General features: G+C 45.9%; 1 protein-coding gene across 2 annotated transcripts in view; it reads left to right on the forward strand.

The window, feature by feature from the left end:
* srpk1b (SRSF protein kinase 1b) overlaps positions 1 to 23,704 on the forward strand; it is a 37,180-nt gene that overhangs the window by 2,775 nt on the left and 10,701 nt on the right. For both annotated transcript variants that reach the window (XM_047025291.1, XM_047025292.1), the window contains exons 3-8: positions 15,216 to 15,331; positions 16,321 to 16,429; positions 16,511 to 16,598; positions 17,628 to 17,715; positions 18,063 to 18,169; positions 18,252 to 18,417. In XM_047025291.1, the coding sequence (XP_046881247.1) occupies positions 15,216 to 15,331; positions 16,321 to 16,429; positions 16,511 to 16,598; positions 17,628 to 17,715; positions 18,063 to 18,169; positions 18,252 to 18,417 (674 nt within the window). The remainder of the gene's footprint in view (positions 1 to 15,215; positions 15,332 to 16,320; positions 16,430 to 16,510; positions 16,599 to 17,627; positions 17,716 to 18,062; positions 18,170 to 18,251; positions 18,418 to 23,704) is intronic.

Genomic DNA, 23,704 nt, shown 5'->3' on the forward strand with positions numbered 1-23,704 from the left:
CTAGCTAGCTATTGAGTGGACCTGAAATTCCTGCCGAGCGTTGCTAGACAATATGGGACCCAAGGCTTTAATCTGCAATTCATTGTTGCTAGCTCTAATCAGATGTACTATAGGCTAATAAGAGCAGATTCTGTAAACTCTGTATGCCAAAGAACACCAATAACTAGAACTAATTTGACAGACCATAAACCAACGATCTTCTGGTTATGATACACATGCTCTCTAGCTAGCTACAGTAAAAGTGTTGCTTAGCTCTAGATACTAGACCCATAGTCTAGCGCAAACTGCATTTAGAATCTAACAAGCTATAATCTTACGATACATTTTCTCTACAGCTGGCTATATGAAATACTACTAATAACAAATGATATGTGGTGGTTGAAATATGAAAAAATTCATGATTTTCATCAATTTACTAGCTAACTTACTTTGGAGACACTGAAAATGAATGGGGTTCAACGGTGGAAAATACAATGTTTGGAACTATAGGTCGCGTGGGACACGCTTTACTTCCGCATTCCTCGATAACAATGGGAGTCTATGGAAGTGTCGCAACTCTCTTTTTCTATGGCTCTGGTGTGGTCCTTATCAATATTAACATCAAATGTTATATGTTTACGTGTTACGTATGTGTGTTAACTCAGCCTATTAAGTTGGGGATATTTTAACTGACTTTTAACTAATGAGTAAGTGCAAGTCTAATTTAAATGGATTACTAGTAGGGATGTCACAAGAACACATACTACCGTCACCTTCCGGTTCTAAAATGACAAAACGCCAACGATGCCCAAGCACTGTAGGCACGTTAGCGATGATGCCAGTTAGGGTTTGGGTTAACAGGGTTAGGGCTAAAAGTGCGTGCCTCCAGACAGGCTCTTTAATCAGTGTTAGCAGCATCGGTGCTGCGCCTCTTCCAGAACTGATGGGGGCAGTATACGTAGTACACGGGTAGTGTTCCAGTACTTGCATTCGTAAGTCCATCCGAAGGGGAGGGACTTCACCTCTACCTGATGAAAAACGCATGTGGAAGATGGCATCTGCGGCTGCAGCGATCGCCCCATCTCGACTTTTTGATAAAAAAGGCAATGAGTCGTGTATGGAAGTACTTTGCGTAGGAGGCAGATGACCGTGGCGTTATCATTAATCCTAATTTGCAAGGAGGTATCTCTGTATTGCGGCTTCAAGCTGTGCGTCCGAAGTCTTCAGTGTCTCAGGAATCAATAGGTGTGTTTGAGTCGAACACACCCATTGGCCGGGTTTCCCAGATTCGTTAAGAAGCTCTTAATACTAAGAGCTTCTTAAGAATGTTCCAAAAGTGCTGTAGAACGCTCTTAGAACGTTCCTAAGAAGCTCTTAGCTTTAAGAGCTTCTTAACAAATCTGGGAAACCAAGCCATTGTCGGTTCAAGACGTTTCCGACTTACCCAAGACCATGTTGACAAGTTAGTTTTGCTCTCTAAAAACTGAACTAGCCAAAAAAAGGCGTGCAATGCTATGAAAAGAAAAAAACATGTTTATCTTGTTAGCTGAATGGTTGCACTGCTATATCCACTGTTTTGTTTTGCACTGTTGTTGTTTTTGCACAGTACCTTTTGAAAAGATCTCTGGGGATGCACTATGAGCATTAATTGCACTTTTATGTTCTCTGCTATATTGCACATTATGACATTTTGATATTTTTCAAGTATTTTAATAAAGAAGTTCATGGTTCAAGTACATGGAATCTTATTTATTTTTTTACTGGTATTGGCACCGACTACTGAATTTTTGGTATCGTGACACCCCTAATTACTAGAAGCCTAAATATCGTCAAATTTGCTAGTAACTAAAGAATGGAAATGCTAGTCGTTCGTTTTAAAACAATCTTGTGGAATGAATGTTAACCAGAGTGTATGTATGTGTCTGTCAGCGTCCCTCACTTTCTCCCTTTACCACTCTGCCTTAATTTGTTATTTCTCGGTTTCCTTCTCACAATTCCAAGCTTCCCTGCCTTCCTCCCTCTGTTCCTATCTTCATCGCTCTCTGTCCCCCAACCCACCCTCTCACATTCTACCCCTTTCTCTCTGTCTCAATCGCTCGCTCTCTCCCCTCTCTCTCTTCCTCCTCACGTTCCTTCCCTCCCACTCCAGCCTTAGTTGTTCAGTAACATCAGCCTTGCTGTGAGCAGCCTGATCAGTAGGGATAAGACAAGGGAGCAGAGAGGAGGCTGGAACCCCAGAGCAGGGTACTTTTCCTGTGCTGCCATTGCTGCCCTCCCCTGTAGACTAGCATAGCTTAGCCTCTCCCCTGTAGACTAGCATAGCTTAGCCTCTCCCCTGTAGACTAGCATAGCTTAGCCTCTCCCCTGTAGACTAGCATAGCTTAGCCTCTCCAGGCCATGTGGCTCCTGGACTGGATTTTCTCTCTCAACACGGCGGTGGTGAAGCTTGCCAGCGGCCTGAGGGGCAAGTGAGTGGCACTCTGGTGTGTATGGAGGACGGGGGAGGGGGGGGGGGTTCATTTGGAAATAGAATTTGTGTGAAAGATAAAGTGTACAGAGCCTGTGTGTGTGTCAGGTGGCTGATTGTGTGTGGGTGAATGAGTGTTAAGGGGGTGTCCCTGGTGGCTCTTTTATGTTGGTCAGTTCTCACTTAGTAAACACTTGCTCCTCTGGCTCAACACCCACCCCCCCCCCCCCTTCTTTCTTGGTCTCTGTCTCTCCTTTCTGTCTTTCCTCTTTCTCTCCTCTGTGTCTCTCTCTCCTTCTGTCATTCTGTCTCTTTTTCTCTCTCTCTGTCTCTCTTTCTCTATCTTTCTGTCTTTCTGTCTCTCTCCTCTGAATGTCTCTTTGTTTCTACCTGTCCAGCCAGTTTGCAACAGTTGTTTCCAGGTCATTGTCAGGTTGTTGTTTGAGTGCTAGTGCAAGACTCAGCTGATGAAGGTGGCTGTGCTACAGACTTCCTCCAAAACCTGACTCTTTGCTATATAACTCTCCTCCCCTCCTGCCTAGCTGCAGACATAGCTCATTATATAAGCCATGCTGTGTGTGTGTCTTCAGAGAGCTGGCACTCGGAGAGGGAGCAGAGCACGGTATCAGGACACAGGCGGGGGGAGGGGGGGGAGGGATTGTCCCAAGATCACTGCAGTCTTCTTTAGCAGCAGTGAACAGTTATTGTATCCTGTGTCCTACTTTGTGTGCCTCTGTAATGCTGGAACACAGTAGGAGTAATGCTGGAAACGTATGTTATGTTGTTTTTGTGAAAAATCTGTCCTCTGTCATTTAAGCACCTATCAGAACTGGCCAGCATTTTCCCCTTGTAGTCATAGCAACATAATGATAATGATGGAGGAGGAGGGGGAGAGAGAGAGGAGGGAGGAGCAGGATGAGGGGGGGGGGGGGGAGAGAGCGAGTGAGAATGGAGGGAGAGGGAGAGGAGGGGGTTGGGGTTGTTTTGGTCTGAAGAGAAGGAAGCAGCTTCCTTCACCTGCAATGCAGTGCTTAGCTGCACCGGCCAATCAGAGCGAAGCTGTCCATGGAGCAGGAGGGGCCAGGGTGGTGACGAAAGTCAAGGAGAGTTGTCGGTCAGAGAGAGAATGGTAGAGCAGGAAGAAGAGAGAGAGATGCAGAATGGGAGGGAGGGAGATGGATAGAGGGAGAGTGAGAGAGATGGAGGGGGGAGCGTGGGGGAGGGGGGTCTAGAAAGCAGCAATGTCTAGCGCCTCCTCAGCACCTTCATTACATTTACATTTAGTCATTTAGCAGACGCTCTTATCCAGAGCGACTTACAGTAAGTACAGGGACATTCCCCCCGAGGCAAGTAGGGTGAAGTGCCTTGCCCAAGGACACAACGTCATATTGGAGGGGCAGGGAATCGATCCGGCAACCTTCTGATTACTAGCCCGACTCCCTCACCGCTCAGCCATCTGACTCCCACACTTCATCATGAGGCAGATCTGCCGCCACATCCATCCCTCTTCTCTGCACTGCTCTCTTCTTCTCCCCTTCCCCTGTCTCCCCCTCTTCTTCTCCCCTCCTCCTGTCTCCCGCTCTTCTTCTCTCCTCCCCCTGTCTCCCCCTCTTCTTCTCCCCTTCCCCTGTCTCCCCCTCTTCTTCTCCCCTCCCCGTCTCCCCCTCTTTTCTCCCCTCCCTGCGTCCCTCCTCTACTGTTTTTTGCTTTTCTTCTCTTCAACACTTTTCTCTTCTCCTCCTCCTCTCCTCCTGTGTCTGGTGTGTGTGGGGAGAGGGTGACTTGCTCTCACCTGGACCCCTCCCCTCTCCTTCCCCTGGACCTGTCCTCTCCTGTCTCTACCAGCTGCTATGGGCATACGTTCTTCCTGCAGGTAAGAGTCTAGAGAGAGAGAGAGAGAATGATTGTAGCAGCTGTACAGTTACCGGTGGTCTAGAAAGAGTGTGTGTGTGTGTGTTGTAACAGCTGTATCGTTATTGGTGATTCTAAGACGGGCAGTGGTGCATTAGGGTTTGAACCTGTGCCATTTGATTTCTCTTTCACAAATCTTTATTTTTGGATCTTTCAGTAACTGCGTTTACATGGATTAGAATTACTGGCTTATTTGGACTGAAATAGAATGATCCGTTTCTTGTAAACACCTTTGTTCGAATAATTGCGGTCCGACTAAGATCCGTTCAACACCCCGAGATAACTCAATCCGAGTCGGTTGATAATTCGGACATCGCATGCTTGTAAACGGTGAATTGGACTATGAACTGGACTCAGCGTCTTCAGAATGGGATTTATTCGCCATGAAAGTTTGCACAGACAAGGAATTTACTTTGGCAGGAAGGTGCATACAATAAACATATAGGAACCTAAGATAAAAAAATGTGGAATCACTTTACTAAGGGCACACAGGGTACATAAACCAGCAGTACTAAGTGGAATTAGAATTAAATAAAATGTACAATAAAATAAAATCTAAGTTGTCATAAAATTTAATTTAAGTTACCACTTACAATATAAAAATAAAAAAAAATACAAATATTATTAAAAATACAAATGTGCAAGATACAAAAGTGTAATGTAATGTGTTTTAAGTAGTCATTAGAGTCAAGTATTTTATTTGTCAGGTACACAGAACAACACAAGGTTAGACTGGGCACTGAAATTCTTAAGACAAGACAACTTAAGCACCTGGCATAACATAACATATAAGTACACGGAACATAATTTACATCTATGCTGAGCTTAAAGTCAGTGTGGACCCTTGGCCTTGTTGAGGAGGCCAACAGCGGAAGGGAAGAAACTGTTTGTGTGGCGTGAGGTTTTGGTCCTGATGGACCGCAGCCTTCTGCCGGAGGGGAGTGACTAAAACAGGGAGTGTCCAGGGTGGGAGGAGTCGGCCACAATCTTCCTCGCTTGCCTCAGGGTCCTCGAGGTGTGCAGGTCCTCGAGGGAAGGCAGATTGCAGCCAATCACCTTCTCAGCAGTGCGGATGATACGCTGCAGCCTGCTCTTGTCCTTGGCAGTGGCAGCAGCGTACCAGACGGTGATAGAGGCGGTGAGGATGGACTCAATGATGGCTGAGTAGAAGTGCACCATCATTGTCTTTGACAGGTTGAATTTCTTCAGCTGCCGAAGGAAGTACATCCTCTGTTGTGCTTTCTTGGTGAGGGAGCCGATGTTCAGTTCCCACTTGAGGTCCTGGGAGAGGATAGTGCCCAGGAAGCGGAAGGACTCCACAGTGTTGACTGGAGAATCACTCAAGGTGATTACCCTAACCCAGATTGGCCACTTCCCACCTATAATCAGACTCGTCTCCACCAGAGATGAGCCCAATGAGGGTGGTGTCGTCCGCAAATTTCAGGAGTTGACAACGGATGACTGGAGGTGCAGCTGTTGGTGTACAGGGAGAAGAGCAGAGGAGAAAGAAGGCAGCCCTGAGGTGATCCGGAGAAGGCAGCCCTGAGGTGATCCGGTGCTGATGGACCGGGAATCAGAGACTTGTGTTCCCAGCTTAACGCACTGCTTCCTGTCAGACAGAAAGTCTGTGATCCCCCCGCAGGTGGAATCAGGCACGTTCAGCTGGGAGAGCTTGTCCTGAAGCAGGGCTGGGATGATGGTATTGAAGGCAGAGCTGAAGTCCACAAACAGGATCCTGACGTAGGATGCTTGGGAGTCCAGGTACTGTAGGGTGAAGTGGAGGCCCATATTAACTGCATCGTCCACAGACCTGTTGGCTCTGTAGGCAAACTGCAGGGGGTCCAGTAGAGGGTCTGTGATGGATTTAAGGTGTGCCAGCACCAGGCGCTCAAAAGACTTCATTACCACAGAGGTCAGGGCGACGGGTCTGTAGTCATTATGTCCAGTTGGCCTGGGCTTTTTGGGCACAGGGATAATGGTGGAGGACTTGAGACAGGCTGGCACATCTCCAGGGATGTGTTAAAGATGTAGGTGAACACCGGAGACAGCTGATCAGCACAGTTCTTGAGGGTGGCAGGGGAGACAGCGTCTGGCCCAGCTGCTTTGCGTGGGTTCTGCCTCTTGTAAAGTCTGTTAACTTCACTCCTGAATAGAGAGTGTCGTCACTGAGTTGGTGGGGAGCGGGGGGGAGGGAAGGGATAGTTCAGGGCAGTCCAATTGTCTTTCAAAACGACAAGGACTGGGGGGCTCTGGGCTTGTAGTTGGTGATCTGCCTGAGCCCTCTCCAGACAGAAGCAGAGTCATTAGCAGAGAACTGGCGCTTCAGCCTCTCTGAGTACAGTCGTTTCGCCTCTCTCACAGCCTTGCTTAACCTGTTCCTCGAATCCTTGAATCTGTCCTTGTCCCCACTCCTAAACGCTGCCTCTTTGTCCAGCCTCAGTTTTCTGAGTTTAGCTGTAAACCAGGGTTTGTCGTTGTTATAGCTCACCCTGGTGCGTATTGGTATACAGCAGTCCTCACAGAAGCTGATGTATGATGTCACAGCCTCTGTGAGCTCATCCAGACTATTGGAGGCAGTCATGAACATATCCCAGTCAGTTGAGTCCAAGCACGCCCGCAGATCCTCCATAGCCTCACTGGTACACTGCTTTAGCTTTTGCCTGTATGCAGGAATCAGGTGGACCATGGCGTGGTCTGAGTGACCCAGTGCTGCTCGGGGAACCGCATGGTATGCTTTACTGATAGTAGAGTAGCAGTGATCCAAAGTGTTCCCTTCTCTGGTAGGGCATTTGATGAGTTGTCTGTATTTGGGGAGTTCTTGAGTGAGATTGCCTTTGTTAAAGTCGCCTAGCACAATAACCAAGTAATCTGGATTTTCAGGCTCCACGCACAATATCTGGTTGGCAAGTACACGTTGAGCCTTGTTGGCGCTAGCCTGAGGGGGCATGTAGACGCCGACCAGTATGAATGAAGCAAACTCACGTAGCAAGTAAAAAGGTTTACAGTTAATAAAAAAAAAAAATCCAGATCAGGAGAACAGTGCTGCAGAATCACTGTCACATCTCCACACCAGCTACTATTAATGTAAAAACAAATACCGCCACCTTTCGTTTTGCCAGAGAGCACAGGGTCACGATCCGCTCTCGAATGAAACCTTTTTTACCACCTGAAGCAAAATCACTCGTTGGAACATGCAGAAAGTGTGAGTTTGCGCCAAGGTATTGATAAGTAGGCAATTGATAAAAAGCAAGGTTTTATAAAGCTTAAAATACTTGACCCCAGGTACGTGCTCCCTGGCCACAAACATTTCTCTCACACTGCTCTGCCTAAACCTTATGCCGAGTGTAGGGAAAAAGTTGAGGAGGAGACTTATTTAGCTACTACAGATATGTGGTCTATCGTTTAGTTATTGTTATCGAATGTAAATATGAATATCTATATTGAGAATTTGTTACCCATATCGCCCAGCCCTAACTCCTATTGTCATCATGCATGAAATGTAGTGGGGACGTAGCTTCACCTTGCTCTCCGTTCGCCATCTTTCTCGAAACTTTGATGTTATTGTTGTAGGTGGTGAAGAGGTCAAGCGGAAAAGGCTGTATCACCACTAATTGTAATGAAAACAGCGCCACCTATCGTACTGGGATATGACATGCTTTCGGCCAGTGATTCAGTTTATTCACTGCCATATATATTCGAATAATAGCAGTTGCCCCAAAAATTTGCATTATCCGAATAAAGCTAGATTTGAATTGATACCATCATGTAAATGCAGTGACTGTTCGTTGTTTGTTCTACTGGTTCTGTCTCTCAGTAGTCATCCTTCTCAGCCCTGACCCCTCACTGTGTCTTTGTAATTGTGTCTCTCTGACTCTGTGTTTCTCTGCTGGTCCCTCAGTGCAAGTTCTCTGGCCAGCCTCTAGCATAGGGTGCCAAAGCTTTTGAAGGGAAATATTTTAAGTGAAGGAAGAGAGGGCTCCTTAACCCAGAGCTCAGAGATGGCCCAGTTTTGGCCGAGATGTGCAGGGGTTTAAACCATACCATGTCTCTGTCTATGTATATATGGGTTAGGGTATATATGTCTATGGGTTAGGGTATATATGTCCAGCGTTTCCCCTAGGATTTTTTTTAGCAGTGGGGGCGGGTCAGGTCTACCCCCCGGCCAAAACAAAGTGCTAAGCCTATATTTCGGAGCAGCTTAATGTAATAGTCTAATAGCTAATGTAATATTGCACATATTTTTGTCCTATTTCCCCTGAAGAAATAAAGTTAGCATACTTAAAGACTACTTACAGTATGTTCTAAATTGCATAATTGCTGCCAATTTATAATTGACGTAACAACTTATTGTAAATGCAGTGGCCTAGCCTATAGATTAAGGTAGGCCACTCGGAAGCATGTACACTGTCTGCTTCATTTGATCTTGATAGGCTAAGCATTCTGTAGCAAATAATAACAATATACCCACTATTTATTCAATAAAACTAGGCTACTTAAGCATAATAATGCACCTAAAATACAAACGTGAGCAAGGGCAGGAATCGCTATCGAATCAACAGACATGCAATTTCGCTAGCAGGGGAAGAATACAAACAACGAAAATCACCAGTTGACTTAATTTAAATTTGCAAGAACTATAGACTAATACAATAACATGCTTAAATGAACTGACAACATAAGTTATACGACTTACAGTTCTCAAGGACGCACACGCGCAATCTCAACTGCGCTGTGAAGTGCGTCCATTGTTTCCCACACATAGACTAATTTGTGGCGGTGCGCCACATAATCAACACCGGCCGCCACACATTGCGTTTCGTAATTTTTTTTTTTTTATCGCTATTTAGGTTAAAACACGCAGCGTATTCGTTCAGCTGCATTTCCTTTCCCCTGCTCTCCCTCCGTCTCTCTGTCACTCATGCGTCTTTTTCACATATGCACACAGTCACAACGTCAGCACACGTTAGCAACAATGCATACATATGCCGTTCTAGTAAGACCGACAGCTATATCAGCGAGCCTTCAGCATTAGTGCCGTAGCTAAAAGTCGAGGAAAGTTGAGGCTACTTTTCGCTAGAAAAGCGTGTTTTTGTCAAACACGTTGCTTTGTTGCGTCTTTGGAAGTTAGAAATCGTCGTTGTTTATCTCCCACCTCTCATCACACGTGTGACCCTCCTACCAACTGTCACTAGTCAGACGATGAGTGCAGCAGGTGCAGGCACATAATATTATATTAAAGACTGTGTCTAATGCAATATAACCACCTGAAAGAGCAAACGTGGCCAAATGTGGCCCGCCACGTCATTTTATGTGGCCCGCGGAAGCTTAATGGGGTATTGAAAAAAGTCTACGCTGCTTTACAGCGTGCATTGACCATAAACGACATCTCTCACCATGCATTTCGATTGTGTTACGGCAAAGTGACGACATCCCGCCTCTAGAAAGCAGTGTATGCACATCAGTGTTAAACGCAAAGTTTAACTGGGTGAAGGTGAGCATGGTTTGAATGACAGCACTCCAATGCAGACAGTTCTGCGAACGTACCCCATGTGCATTTTCAGCCAAGGTCCTCGGGCATTCAACCCAAGTTGGTATCGCTCTCGAACTTGGTTAGAGTACTCAGCCAAGCTAGCATGTTTCTACTTCCCTTGTCGACAATTTGGAGCCAGAAATGATGAAGACATCACCTTCATTACACAAGGTTTTACCAATTGGAAAACGGCAATGTTTATTTTACATAAAGCTCAAAAAGCTATTCTGCGTTCAAATGAAGGGCAAAAAACGTTTTGCTCTTGCTCTATGCGCGCTTTCATTTTGTCACCAAACACTGAGAAAAATATGCAAATTTATCCTCCAAGAAAAACAGCAGATTGTCCAAGAATTAAAAGGCGGACTTCAATTGCAGCATAATAGGCCCTATGTTCACAAAAGCTACAACAAAAACACCATGTTTTTACATCGTTACTGACGTTACATCGTAGTCACAACTGGCCCTTTGACGGCAACCATAATGCTGATGTGGCCCTCGGTGAAAATGAGTTTGACACCCCTGCAATATAGACAAGGCTCTGGTTTTGTGAATAGATTTCTCCACCACCAAGTGTATAATCCAATGTGAAAAATGATAAACAAAAAGACTGATATAATTGAAAACAAAAAGATCCATACAAACTGTATGTACAGTCAAAACTACAATTTACTACTCTAGGTCACTAAACTGTGGCAGTCAGTGCACAGACAACAAACTCACGTTTCTGAATTCGCTAGAGTAGAGCATAAACTAGCTCACAATAAACTTTCTCTCCAAGAAGTTCTCATCACAGACGTCTTTCAAGAAGACGACCTTAGAGAAAACGCCTTTCTGTCGAAGTCAGAAATGATGTCGTTTGGAAATGATGTCGTAGCGGACCAATCACGGCCAAGGGGTATCCGTCGCGTACAGCACGGCATGACGGATTGACAGGAATTTCAACGGTGCACAGAGGTCTCCGACGGCCCCGCAGACGACGGAGAGGGCGTTCCAACTATGCGTAGGCCCTTCCCATGTGTCCGTAATCGTGAAGTACGGAGTAGCATAACGGCCTTAAGTCGCTCTGGATAAGAGCGTCTGCTAAATGACTAAATGTAAATGAATAAAGAAAACAAATGAAAGATCAATTTATTATGAAAAGACAATGAACCTTGAAAAAACGCTGCGTCTTTAGACGTAGGCTCTTAAATTGGTAGAATAACGCTTAGCCTATTATTATGTGAAATAAAAAGTTTTAAAAAAATACATTGGGTGGGCTATCCTCGATAAAAACGAAAGACACATGGAAAAATATCCTATTGCATATTAACTTGGAACCGGAATCCTATAGGATACGGTGCGCCACCACACAATGCAAACATAAATAGCCGATTACACTAGTTCTACATGGCTACTGGTAAAAAATAATAATAAGCCCAACTACATTAGCCGTACGCATTTTTATTCATGAAAATTAGCATATAAAAATGCCCAGGGGAGAGGCAAGTACGGAGTCGATTTACAAGCAGGCCGGCGTAAAAAAGACTGAGGTTGCAGGTACGCTTACTGCTTAGCCAGGAAACTGAACTTCTTGTAGCGCCAAATGAAATGAAAGGAGACTCGCAGCAGAAGGCAGGGTCATGTAGCCTACCTTTTTTGATTGTTTTCATCATTTATAACGTCACAACTAGGGATGGGCATAATTAATCGACGATCGATTATCGATCATTAAGAATTTAGTCGATGACATTATTTGTTCATCGATAAAACTAATGCGTGTTCTGTTGCGTAGTGTGAGTCTTGAAAGAATGCAATGGATTTCGCTATGTGGTAGCAAGTAAACATTTTACCAAAATGCCACATATGCCTACTCAGTTACCGGCGAGTTTCCATGTATTTCAAAAGTAAACAGGAAGAGTTCACGGCGAAGTGTAGCGTGAGACCATATTGACTAAAAAATTACTTTGTTCACTGCCAACACTGCAAAGCTGAGTATAAATACAACTCCTCCACGACTCAAATGATGTACCACTTGAAGAACGTAAATCCGACCCTGGTTAGTGACGGTGCATCTTGCTCTTGGTTGCTAGCACGGAGGAGCTGCGATGCACAACGAGCAGAGAAAATTACCCAACGGATCTGCAAGTCCATCGAGATGGATATGCTACCCTTAAGTATTGTTGAGGGCAAAGGTTTTTATGAAGCTTTGTTAATTAGCCGGGAAAAAAACGAGGGCCAATTGTGTTTCAGCACAGGCTTCTAGCTGCCTCTAGGAGTTACAGAAATAGTTGTTTTTCTTGTAATAGCCACAGATCTCAATGCGGAAACACGCTGTTTTTTCTATTTTCACTGCATTTTAATATAGCCTATAAATAGTGAATTTTAATATAAAAATGTTAATGATTAATCGAAAATCAATCGTTAATTCTCCCGACGATCGATTAAGACAATTTAGTCGAATGCCCATCCCTAGTCACAACTATTAGAATTCACAACACAAAGCAACGTTTTTTCATAAAAAAATATATATTTTAATTAAACTAGGCTCATAAGTATTCGAAAAAAGTATTTGAATACTAACTTACTTTAGGATATCCGGGTATTCGATTAACCACGCACATCCCTACTGTAAACCAGCCAGCCCTGCTGTAAGCCAGCTAGCATAGCACAGGAAAACTTTGAGATTAACGATACAAAATCTAAACTTGAAACACAGGCAAAGCCTTATGTTGTTTTATAGAGTATTTCTTTATTTGATTTGGGATTTGTTTTAGTATTAATATTTTGGGGTCAAAACAAAACATATTTTCTGTTTCACTCAAGAAAAGGACATATTCATTGTATTGCATGGTTATTTATTACTTTGAAAATATTTATTTCTGAGATTCTTCAATTTGATTAGAAGAGAAAATATACAATATTTGTTTAGTATTCGTCAGAATCAATTGAAAAATGCCCCAAAGATTATTAAACAAAACCGGTCATAAATCTATCTTGATAAATGTTTTTTTTTTTTTTTTTTATCGTACTGTGAACTTAGTATTGTGAGTTGTATTGTGCGTTGAGTATCGTTCCATCACTATTTCTACTATGGTTAGAAAGTTACCATGGAGAGGCAGGGCACACCTAACCTCCTCGCATCCGCTGCCTTTCTAGGAACAAAGCATTTGTTTCTTCTTTGACGGAACTCACACTCATGGTTGAATCATATCGTGGTCTAAACTAAGACAGAGATGGGGCGGGTCTTTGCGTTTGATTGGCTGTGGTCAAGATATTCCTGTAGGCCTATGCTGCTCCGTGCTGTGTCATTGAAATTACGACCTGAGCACCAGAGAATCAGTTATGGCAGACCTGAACATTGTACGGCCCGCGGGCCACAACCGGCCCACAGGCTGTCCCAATCCGGCCCGCGTGAGGTAAATCAAAAATTAAAAATAAATAAATGTGTTGAGAGCTAATAAATATGTAGTCCTGAAAGACTAGTGATCAGGCGATTTACATATGTGCGCTTGCGCAACCTCACCGACAGGAGAGTTAGCTGTTGGTTATTTCACAGAGAGTACAATCATTTAAAATCATTTACAACTAACCAACAAGAGCAACAAGTCTCTCAATAAGAGTCATTGTGATCCTGGAGGAAACTAACATCAGGTCGAGCAAATTATTCCTAAGTACCGTTGTCAGTGTTTCCCACAGATTAGAAAGCAATTAGTGGGGTCAGTCAGCCCGTCAGAAGGGGGGGGGGGGGGGGGGGTCCATGTCAGAAGTGGGGGGGGGGAGTCCATGTCAGAAGTGGGGGGGGGGGGGGGTCCATGTCAGAAGGGGGGGGGTCCATGTCAGAAGGGGGGGGGGGTTCATGTCAGAAGGGGAGGGGGGTCCATGTCAGAAGGGGGGGGGGGGGGTCCAAAAATTCCTTTGTTAATAATTTGTTGCACAGAACTTTATTATATTCAATATTTATCAAAAATGATTCACACCTTCACATGAGTTCCCTTGTCCTGAGACCTGCTTTCTTACCTGCCTATTTCTACATATTTGTCCACTTCACCTGTTGCTTCAGCTGGCTCTCTCACAGCAGCATGTTGTCCTTTCCTACTCTTTCTTCAATGCCTAATGAATCTATCTCTTTCTCTCCCTGAACCTGTCTTTCTGCTTGAGCAGCACTGGTCGAAGCCTTAAAATATTGTAAACAATTTCAGCATATATGCAGGTAGCAATGTTAGTGCTAAATAACTAGTTAGCTCGTGAGACTGCTCACCAAAGAACGAAGGGGAACCCACTTGTCTAGCAGATTAATACATTTTTGTAGGTACCTAGTGAAAAGTAGCCTCAACTTTCCTAGACTTTTAGCTCCGCTACTAATGCGGCTCGCTGTTATCGCTGTCTGTCTTACTAGAACGGCGGATCTACGTCGTTGCTGACGTTGTGACTGTGTGTGTGTGCGAGAGAGAGACGCGTGAGTGACAGAGAGACGGGGGGAGTGCAGGAAAAGGAAATGCAGCTGAATGAATACGCTGCGTGATTTAAATACCATTAAAAAATGTTTTATAACGAAACGCAATATGTGGCGGCCGGTGTTGATTCTTTGGCGCACCTCTACAAATTAGTCTGTGTTGGAAACACTGGTTGTACTCCCGGAACAAGTGCGTCTTGAGCCTTTTCTTGAAGGTGGGGAGACGGTCAGTGTCTGTTGGAGGTGGGGAGTTGATTCCACCATTGGGGTGCCAAACAGGAGAAGAGCTTCAGGGTTTCCCGCAGAAAATGTATTCGTTAAGGTGGTAGGGTGGGGTGCTGCCGTCAGACCGGGGGGGTGGGATGGAGGGGTTGTGCGATAGCCTAATGAAGGGAGACTGGCGTTTTGGAATGGAAGGGAGAAAACAGGACAGAGTAACATAGCAAATATCGCTATAATATATATATATATATATAAGCGCTGCGGGAAGTTCTGCGGGAAACCCTGAGCTTGTGTTGGGACCGGGCACTCTTGAACGGTTGGACCACCAGACAGTTGTCAGAAGAAGACCGTAGGTGGCGGGTGGGGGTGTAAGGCCGGAGGAGAGACTTGATGTAGTCGGGTGCAGTCCTTTTCACCGTTCGGAAGGTCAGTACTACTACCAGGGACTTGAATCTGATACGAGCCGTGATGGGTAGCCAGTGTTTTGTTTCCAGTGATTGTTTTGTTGTTGTCGTCAAACAAGTTTATTACCTGTGGTTCAGTTGATCGGCTATCTCCCAGTCCATATTTGTGTATCTGATTGTACAGTTCCCCTAATGCTGTGTGAGTAGAGTTGGAGTACGGTAGTTCTGTGTTGGAAGTTATGTGCCACTAAACTGTATCTCCCTCTGCAGGCCGGAGGCGGCGTTGCGGGGAGCACCCCCGCAACCAGACTCTCCCCTCCCAGAACAGCAGGAAGTCCTGGGCTCTGACGAGGATGAGCAGGAGGACCCCAATGACTACTGCAGGGGTACTACACACACACACACACACTCACACACGACTACTGCAGGGGTACTACACACACACACACACACTCACACACGACTACTGCAGGGGTACTACACACACACACACACACTCACACACGACTACTGCAGGGGTACTACACACACACACACACACTCACACACGACTACTGCAGGGGTACTACACACACACACACACACTCACACACGACTACTGCAGGGGTACTACACACACACACACTCACACACGACTACTGCAGGGGTACTACACACACACACACACACACACTCACACACGACTACTGCAGGGGTACTACACACACACACACACACTCACACACGCCTACTGCAGGGGTACTACACGTACACACACACACACACACACACTCACACACGACTACTGCAGGGGTACTACACACACACACACACACTCACACACGACTACTGCAGGGGTACTACACACACACTCACACACGACTACTGCAGGGGTACTACACACGCACACACACACACTCACACACGACTACTGCAGGGGTACTACACACACACACTCACACACTCACACACGACTACTGCAGGGGTACTACACACACACACACACACACACACTCACACACGACTACTGCAGGGGTACTACACACACACACACACACACTCAAACACGACTACTGCAGGGGTACTACACACACACATACTCACACACGACTACTGCAGGGGTACTACACACACACACACGACTACTGCAGGGGTACTACACACACACACACTCACACACACACATCAATTACTGCAGAGGTACTGCTCTCACACAACATGCACAGACCCAGTCTCCCCGTGTGACCCCTCTAAGTGGTGCCGTGTGTGTGTCCTGTGTCCTGTGTGTGTGTGTGTGCCCTGTGTGTGTGTGTGTGCCCTCTGTGTGTGTCCTGTGTGTGTGTGTGTGTGTGCCCTGTGTGTGTGTGTGTGCCCTGTATGTGCCCTTTGTGTCCAGGGGGCTACCACCATGTGAGTATCGGGGACCTGTTCAGTGGGAGGTACCACGTGATCCGCAAGCTGGGCTGGGGACACTTCTCCACCGTGTGGCTGGCCTGGGACATCCAGTAAGACCTCACACAGTCTGTCTGTTAGGGAAGTGTATGTGTGTTTTAGGGAAGTTTGTATAATAGAGGTGTGTGTTCTAGGGGAAAGCGTTTTGTGGCCATGAAGGTGGTTAAGAGTGCAGAGCACTACACAGAGACAGCCCTGGACGAGATCAAGCTGCTCAAAACAGTAAGATATACCACACACACACACCTTTACCTCCATACTACCACACACCTCTACCGCCATACTACCACACACCTCTACCTCCATACTACCACACACACACACACACCCCTACCCCCATACTACCACACACACACACCTCTACCTCCATACTACCACACACACACACCTCTACCTCCATACTACCACACACACACACCTCTACCTCAATATTACTACACACACACACCTCTACCTCCATACTACCACACACACTCTGATTGTAGTCCTTGAAAACCCCCCAAAATAGAACTTGAAAAGTCCTTGAAAGTCCTGGAATTTCATTATGCAGTATCTGTACGAACCCTGATGCTACCACACACACACACACACACCTCTAGCTCCATACTTCGAAACACACACACAAACCCAGCGCCAGACACAAATTAACAAGACGGCATGCCATTGTTTTAGGGGGGGCGCAAATTAAATAAATCCCATCATGTAACATATCTTAATTATCTTCCAAATTTGAATTGATTGAATCCATACAGGTTTACACATATAACAGATTTTATTTGGTATTGAAACAGGTAAGTTATGGACAACTAGCCTACCATTGCGCAGAACCAGCTCATACAGAAAATAAAAACTTTCCGTCCAGGGCACAGCTGGCTCTGGGGGCGAGCACAGCTGGCTCTGGGGGCGGGCACAGCTGGGTCTGGGGGCGGGCACAGCTGGCTCTGGGGGCGGGCCCGGCCCCCTAAAGCCAGCCCATAACGCCGGGACTGCACACACACCTCTGACTCCATACTACCACACACACAAACACACACCTCTGACTCCATACTACCACACACACAAACACACACCTCTGACTCCATACTACCACACACACAAACACACACCTCTGACTCCATACTACCACACACACAAACACACACCTCTGACTCCATACTACCACACACACAAACACACACCTCTGACTCCATACTACCACACACACACGTAGTACACTACCTCACCCTTCTGTCTCCTGTGTGTGTGTGCCAGGTCAGGAACACTGACCCCAGTGACCCCAGCAGAGAGAAGGTTGTTCAGTTGCTAGACGACTTCAAGATCTCAGGCGTGAATGGAACCCGTATCCTCCAATCACGGCCCGAAAACTCCTCAGCCTATCAGGGCCCCTGTTACTTCAGAGCATCCTGCTTGTTTCCCAACACCTGGTATCTCTATAGGTGGATGGTGTTAAACTAGAGGTGGATGGTGTTAAACTAGAGGTGGATGGTGTTAAACTAGAGGTGGTTGACTTCCCCAGAACACACACACTGTCAGACCTCCTTCCTGACACTCGTGTTATGTAGCCATGGGCCGAACACACTCATGTCAGGGACAGCTGTGTCTCCAGGCCACATGCCCGGACTTCCTCCCTTTGGTTTGGCCGGTGTTCAGATAGACTAGGAGGTTATCAGTCCTTAACCCTCCCAGACGTGGTGATGGTGTTTGAGGTGCTTGGTCACCACCTGCTCAAGTGGATCATCAAGTCCAACTACCAGGGTCTCCCCCTGCCCTGCGTCAAGAGCATCATACGGCAGGTACTCTCACACACACACACCCACACATTCACACTGTGTAGGGGGACCCAGCAGGGGTCCTGACCTGTTCCGTGTGTTGCAGGTGTTGCAGGGTCTAGACTACCTCCACACCAAGTGCAGGATCATCCATACAGACATCAAGCCTGAGAACGTGCTGCTGACGGTGAACGAGGCCTACATCAGGAAGATGGCCGCCGAGGCCACTGCCTGGCAGCGCTCCGGAGCCCCGCCCCCCTCAGGCTCAGCAGGTACCCCTTCTGCAATCCCCACGCACAGCTCTCTCCTGGAGAAGCATCGTAGTTGTGGTGATCGACCTTTGTACTTAGTGTTTCTGCTCTAGAACGGTCGAGTGTCCTTGTTTGAGATGTGATGGAATTACTTGGATGAGACTGAAAGAACAGGATCTCGATATGAAGGAACAAGCAGCTACTGTTTTGAGGGGTGATTGGTACAAACAGGCTTTTATAAAAAGCAGTTTCTGAATAAAGCAACCTTCCTATTTTTTGTGTGTGTGCCAGTGATAGTGAAAAAAAAGAATTGTCAGATTAATCGATTATTACAATTATCGTTAGTTACAGCCCTAATCATATCTTGCTATAGAGCTCAAAACCGAATCAATACTTTTTGTTATTATATATCGGCCACCCAAGCACTCGCCAATATTCATACATAATTCTCTGAACTATTATTACTATGTGTCATTAGATATGACAACGTAGTTTTAAACGGAGACTTAAATATCCAAGTAAATTAAAAAGCAGACCCAAGAACTATTGAGCTCTTAAATCTCCTCGACAGTTTCAATCTAACTCAACACATAAGACCCAACACACCGGCACGGAAACACACTAGATCTTGTGATAACAAGAACTAGACTAAATATCAATACTATTTCCATAACTGATCTACCCCTGTCAGACCAGCATTATATACTTTTTAATGTGGACATTATCCTAACAAAAACCACAAAAAAATAATTCTTACTCCAAAGAAGATATTTAGACGATACAGCTATGATCAAATTTTCTGAACAATTTGCTCTTTATGAGCCCACTAATCATTTACATTTACGCATTTAGCAGATGCTTTTATCCAAATCGACTTCCAAGAGAGAGCTTTAAAAAAAACAAGTGCCAAAGGGAAGAACCATAAGAGCATGCAGTTACCAAGTTACAATTAAACAACATGAAAGTCAAAAAGTGCAAGTACAATTAAACAGCATGAAACCCAAAAAGTGCAAGTGTACCTGTGGAAGAACAATCAACAGTAAAATATTTCACAGCGAGTACAAAAAGTTTAAATCCGTTATAACAAGCCAACAAGAGCAACAAGACTCTCAATAAGAGAGTTGTACTCCCGGAACAAGTGCGTCTTGAGCCTTTTCTTGAAGGTGGGGAGACAGTCAATGTCCATTGGGGGGCCAGACAGGAGAAGAGCTTGTGTTGGGACCGGGCGCTCTTGAGCGGTGGGACCACCCGACGGTTGTCAGAAGAAGACCGTAGGTGGCGGGTGGGGGTGTAAGGCAGGAGGAGAGACTTGATGTAGTCAGGTGCAGTCCCGTTCACCACTCGGAAGGTCAGTACCTGAGTCTTGAATCTGATACGGGCCGTGATGGGAAGCCAGTGAAGGGAGATGAGGAGCGGGGTAACATGGGAGCGTCTGGGTAGATTGAAGACCAGACGGGCCGCCGCGTTCTGAATCCTCTGGAGAGGGTGGGTTGCGCGTGCTGGGAGACCGGCGAGCAGCGAGTTGCAGTAGTCCAACTTTGAGAGGACAAGTGCTTGGACTAGCAGCTGGGTGGAATGCTCAGACAGGTATCTCCTGATCTTCCGGATTTTGAAGAGGGTGAATCTACACGATCGGTAGACACAGCAATTAGGGCAGTGAGGGAAAGCTCGTCATCCATGGTCACCCCAAGGTTCCTGGCCGAGGATTAAGGGGTCACCGTAGCCGATCCCAGGGTGATTGAGAGATTGTGGGAGATGAAGGGTTTGGCAGGGATGATGAGGAGTTCTGTTTTGGCGAGGTTCAGCTGGAGGTGGTGCTTGGTCATCCAGGCGGAGATGTCTGTGAGGCAGGCCTCGATCCTAGCTGAGATCCCCGGATCAGTCGGGGGCAACGACAGATACAGCTGCGTGTCATCAGCGTAGCAGTGGTAAGAGAAGCCATGGGAGGTGATGATTGGTCCAAGCGAGGTGGTGTACAAGGAGAAGAGGAAAGGTCCAAGGACAGAGCCCTGTGGGACACCAGTGGAGAGCTGGCGGGGGGCCGACACTTTGCCTCCCCAGGAGACCTGGTAGGATCTTCCCGACATCTACTCTGGCAGACTGGAGGGCAGTGATGACTGACAGGAGGGCAGTTTCCGTGGGGTGGCCAGTCTTGAAGCCCGATTGGTTGTGGTCAAGCAGGTTGTTCTGAGAGAGAAAGTTTGACAGTTGGTTAGATACAGCTCGTTCAATTGTTTTAGAAAAGAAGGGTAGCAGAGATACTGGTCTGTAGTTCTGGAGGATGGCTGGGTTAAGAGAGGATTTTTTGAGTAGGGGGCTAACTGGCCTGTTTGAAGGCAGAGGGGAAAATGCCAGAAGTAAGAGGACTGTTAAGGACATGGAGCAGAAAAGTTATGATGGAGAGAGAGATTATTGGAAAGAGAGGGGAGGGGACTGAATCAAGTGGACTGGAGGTGGGGCGATGAGAGAGAATGAGGTCAGAGATCTCTGCCTCGGACAGGGGAGAGAGAGAGTTTAGACATTTAGTTGGGTCAGTCATAGAGGGTGAGGGGGTAGGAAAGGAGGGTTTAGGGAACCGACTGCTAATGTCTGCGACTTTTTCCTCAAAGAAGGAGAAGTCATCTGCTGTTGGGGTGGAGGGAGGGGGTGGGGGAGGTGGGTTAAGAAGGAACGAGAAGGTAGAGAAAAGTTTGTGGGTGTTTGAGGCAGAGTTAATTTTGTTCAGGAAGTAGTGGGTTTTAGCACCAGTTATGTGAGCAGAGAGGGATTTAAGGAGGAAGCGATACTTATCAAGGTCCAGACCGTCTTTGGATTTGCGCCATTTTCTCTCAGCTACGCGAAGGGTGGACCGTTCTTCACGAATAACATCCGTGAGCCACGGGCAGGAGGGGGAAGAACGCGCAGGCCTGGTTGACAGGGGACAGAGAGAGTCAAGTGATGCAGTTAATGTTTTGGATGCTTCATGTTTTGGCTACTCGCAATGTTTTTGGGGCTATCTTGTTGTTATTATCAGTGACCTATGCACTTTGTAAAGCTCTCTCTTGGAAGGGATCAGATGGCTGAGCGGTTAGGGAGTCAGACTATTAATCAGAAGGTTGTTGGTTTGATTCCCGGACGTGCCAAATTACGTTGTGTCCTTGGGCAAGGCACTTCACCCTACCTGCTTCGGGGAATGTCCCTGTACTTACTGTAAGTCGCTCTGGATAAGAGCGTGTAAATGTAAGTCGCTTTGGATAAAAGCATCTACTAAATGAATTAATGTAATGTAAGTTAATGTGGATAACAGGGTGTTTGTGGCAGTGTCGGTGGGGTGGGACATTAACTCGTCAATGGGAGGGAGGGAGGGAGGATGTTACAATAGAGGAGGAATGGGAGGGAGATAGGGAGCGGAGGTTGTGGCGGAAAGTTACAAGGGGAGGGGTAGTAGGTAGGTAGTAGGGGTTGGAGGGAGAGAGACAGAGAATTGGATGAAGGACTGATCAGAAATGTGTAGTGGGGTTACAGAGGTTATTAATCATGATGGCTCTCTGAATGAAATGGTAGAGAACCTCAATGATGCACTATTATCTGTGTTAAACTCTGTTGCACCACTGAATACCAAAAAGAAGTGCACAAGCAGAACCTCCCCATGGCTGAGAAAAAAAACAAGTGAAACGGAAAAAAAATGCCATGCAGCAGAGAGAAAATTGAGGAAAAAAAAACATTATCCACTACGATATCTACAAAGACACACTAACCACCTATAACAAAACCGTCCGTCTAGCAAGGAGCGAATATTTCTCCAACATTATTACAGAAAATGCCTGAAATTCCAGAGTTCTTTTCTCCACCATTGACCAGCTGCTAAACACTGTCCCTGCCCCCCCGCCATCCTCAGCAGTTAAATGTGAAGAGCTTGCTTTGGTCTTCAATAACAAAATAACTTTACTCAGAGCTATTATTATTCATAGTGGGGTCAAAACTGACATCAGTAGATTCTGCAACATAACCATGAGCACGTTTACCTGTATCACACTTAGTGAACTTTCCAATATTGTCAGTCAATCTAACTCCACAACCTCAGACATTGATGCTATACCCACAACATTCTTTAAGCAAGTGTTTGATAGTGTCTCAGGTCCGGTGGTAGAGATTATAAACACGTCCCTTAGAACTGGCGTATTCCCAGATGCCTTCAAAACAGCTGTTGTAAAGCCCCTATTAAAGAAACAGTTTACTTGCAAATTACATACCAATATCAAACCTTCCATTTATTAGTTAAGTTCTGGAAAAGATAGTTTTAGTCAAATTAAATAATTTTTTTGAAGAAAATAACATCCTGGAAGTCTTGCAGTCAGGTTTCAGGAAATATTACAGTACTGAAACTGTTCTCACCAAAATAATTAGCGACCTCAGACTAAATTCTGATGCAAATAAAGTCTCTATCCTTTAGATCTCAGTGCTTTATCCTGTTAGATCTCAGTGCAGCATTTGATAACATTGATCACGACATCCTAATCAATAGACTGGAAAAGCTTATTGGGTTCACAGAGAGTGTATTTACCTGGATGAAATCATATATCACAGGAAGGACGTTTTATGTTAGTTTAGGAGACCATAGGTCCAAGAAACATGAGAACTGCTACGGGGTTGCTCAAGGAAGCTGCTTAGGTCCATTCCTTTTTCTCTTTATATGTTACCACTCGGCGACATAATCGGAGAACATAACATAGATTTCCATAGCTATGCGGATGACACACAACTATATATATCCACTGAACGCAACGGCCATCAATTCCATTACCAATTGCCTGTTGGCAATAAACAAATCAAATCAAATCAAATCAAATTTATTTGTATAGCCCTTTTTACACGCAAGCATGTCACAGAGGGCTTCACATGCGCCCATAGAACTGCCCCTCAACCAACCTAAACCCTCAAGGAAGACAAGGAAAAACTCCCAGAAAAACTCCCACCGGGAGAAAAAATGGAAGAAACCTTGGGAGGAGCAATTCAGAGAGGGATCCCCTCCTCCAGAGACGGTTGGTAAGAGAGAGGAGCAGAACACAAGCTAAACATAGTCATACAGTGTCAATGGGTTTTGAAACACCAAAATCCATTGTTCGGCTTTATAGACGTTGGATGGGACCGGGAAACTCGCTGTTTGCCGTCATGGAGACTGGATTCCGGGTGACGACCTGGTTCAGCGTTGGCAGACCGACGACCAAGCAGGTCCTGACAGCTCAAACCCCCCACACCACAGGGAATGTGTGGGGGGGGGGACAGAGAGGAGAGCAGGGATTACAGGGGAAGCAGGAGCAGGGGGGAG

Source organism: Hypomesus transpacificus, chromosome 9, assembly GCF_021917145.1.
Source record: "Hypomesus transpacificus isolate Combined female chromosome 9, fHypTra1, whole genome shotgun sequence".
In the NCBI taxonomy this organism is placed as follows: Eukaryota; Metazoa; Chordata; class Actinopteri; order Osmeriformes; family Osmeridae; genus Hypomesus; species Hypomesus transpacificus.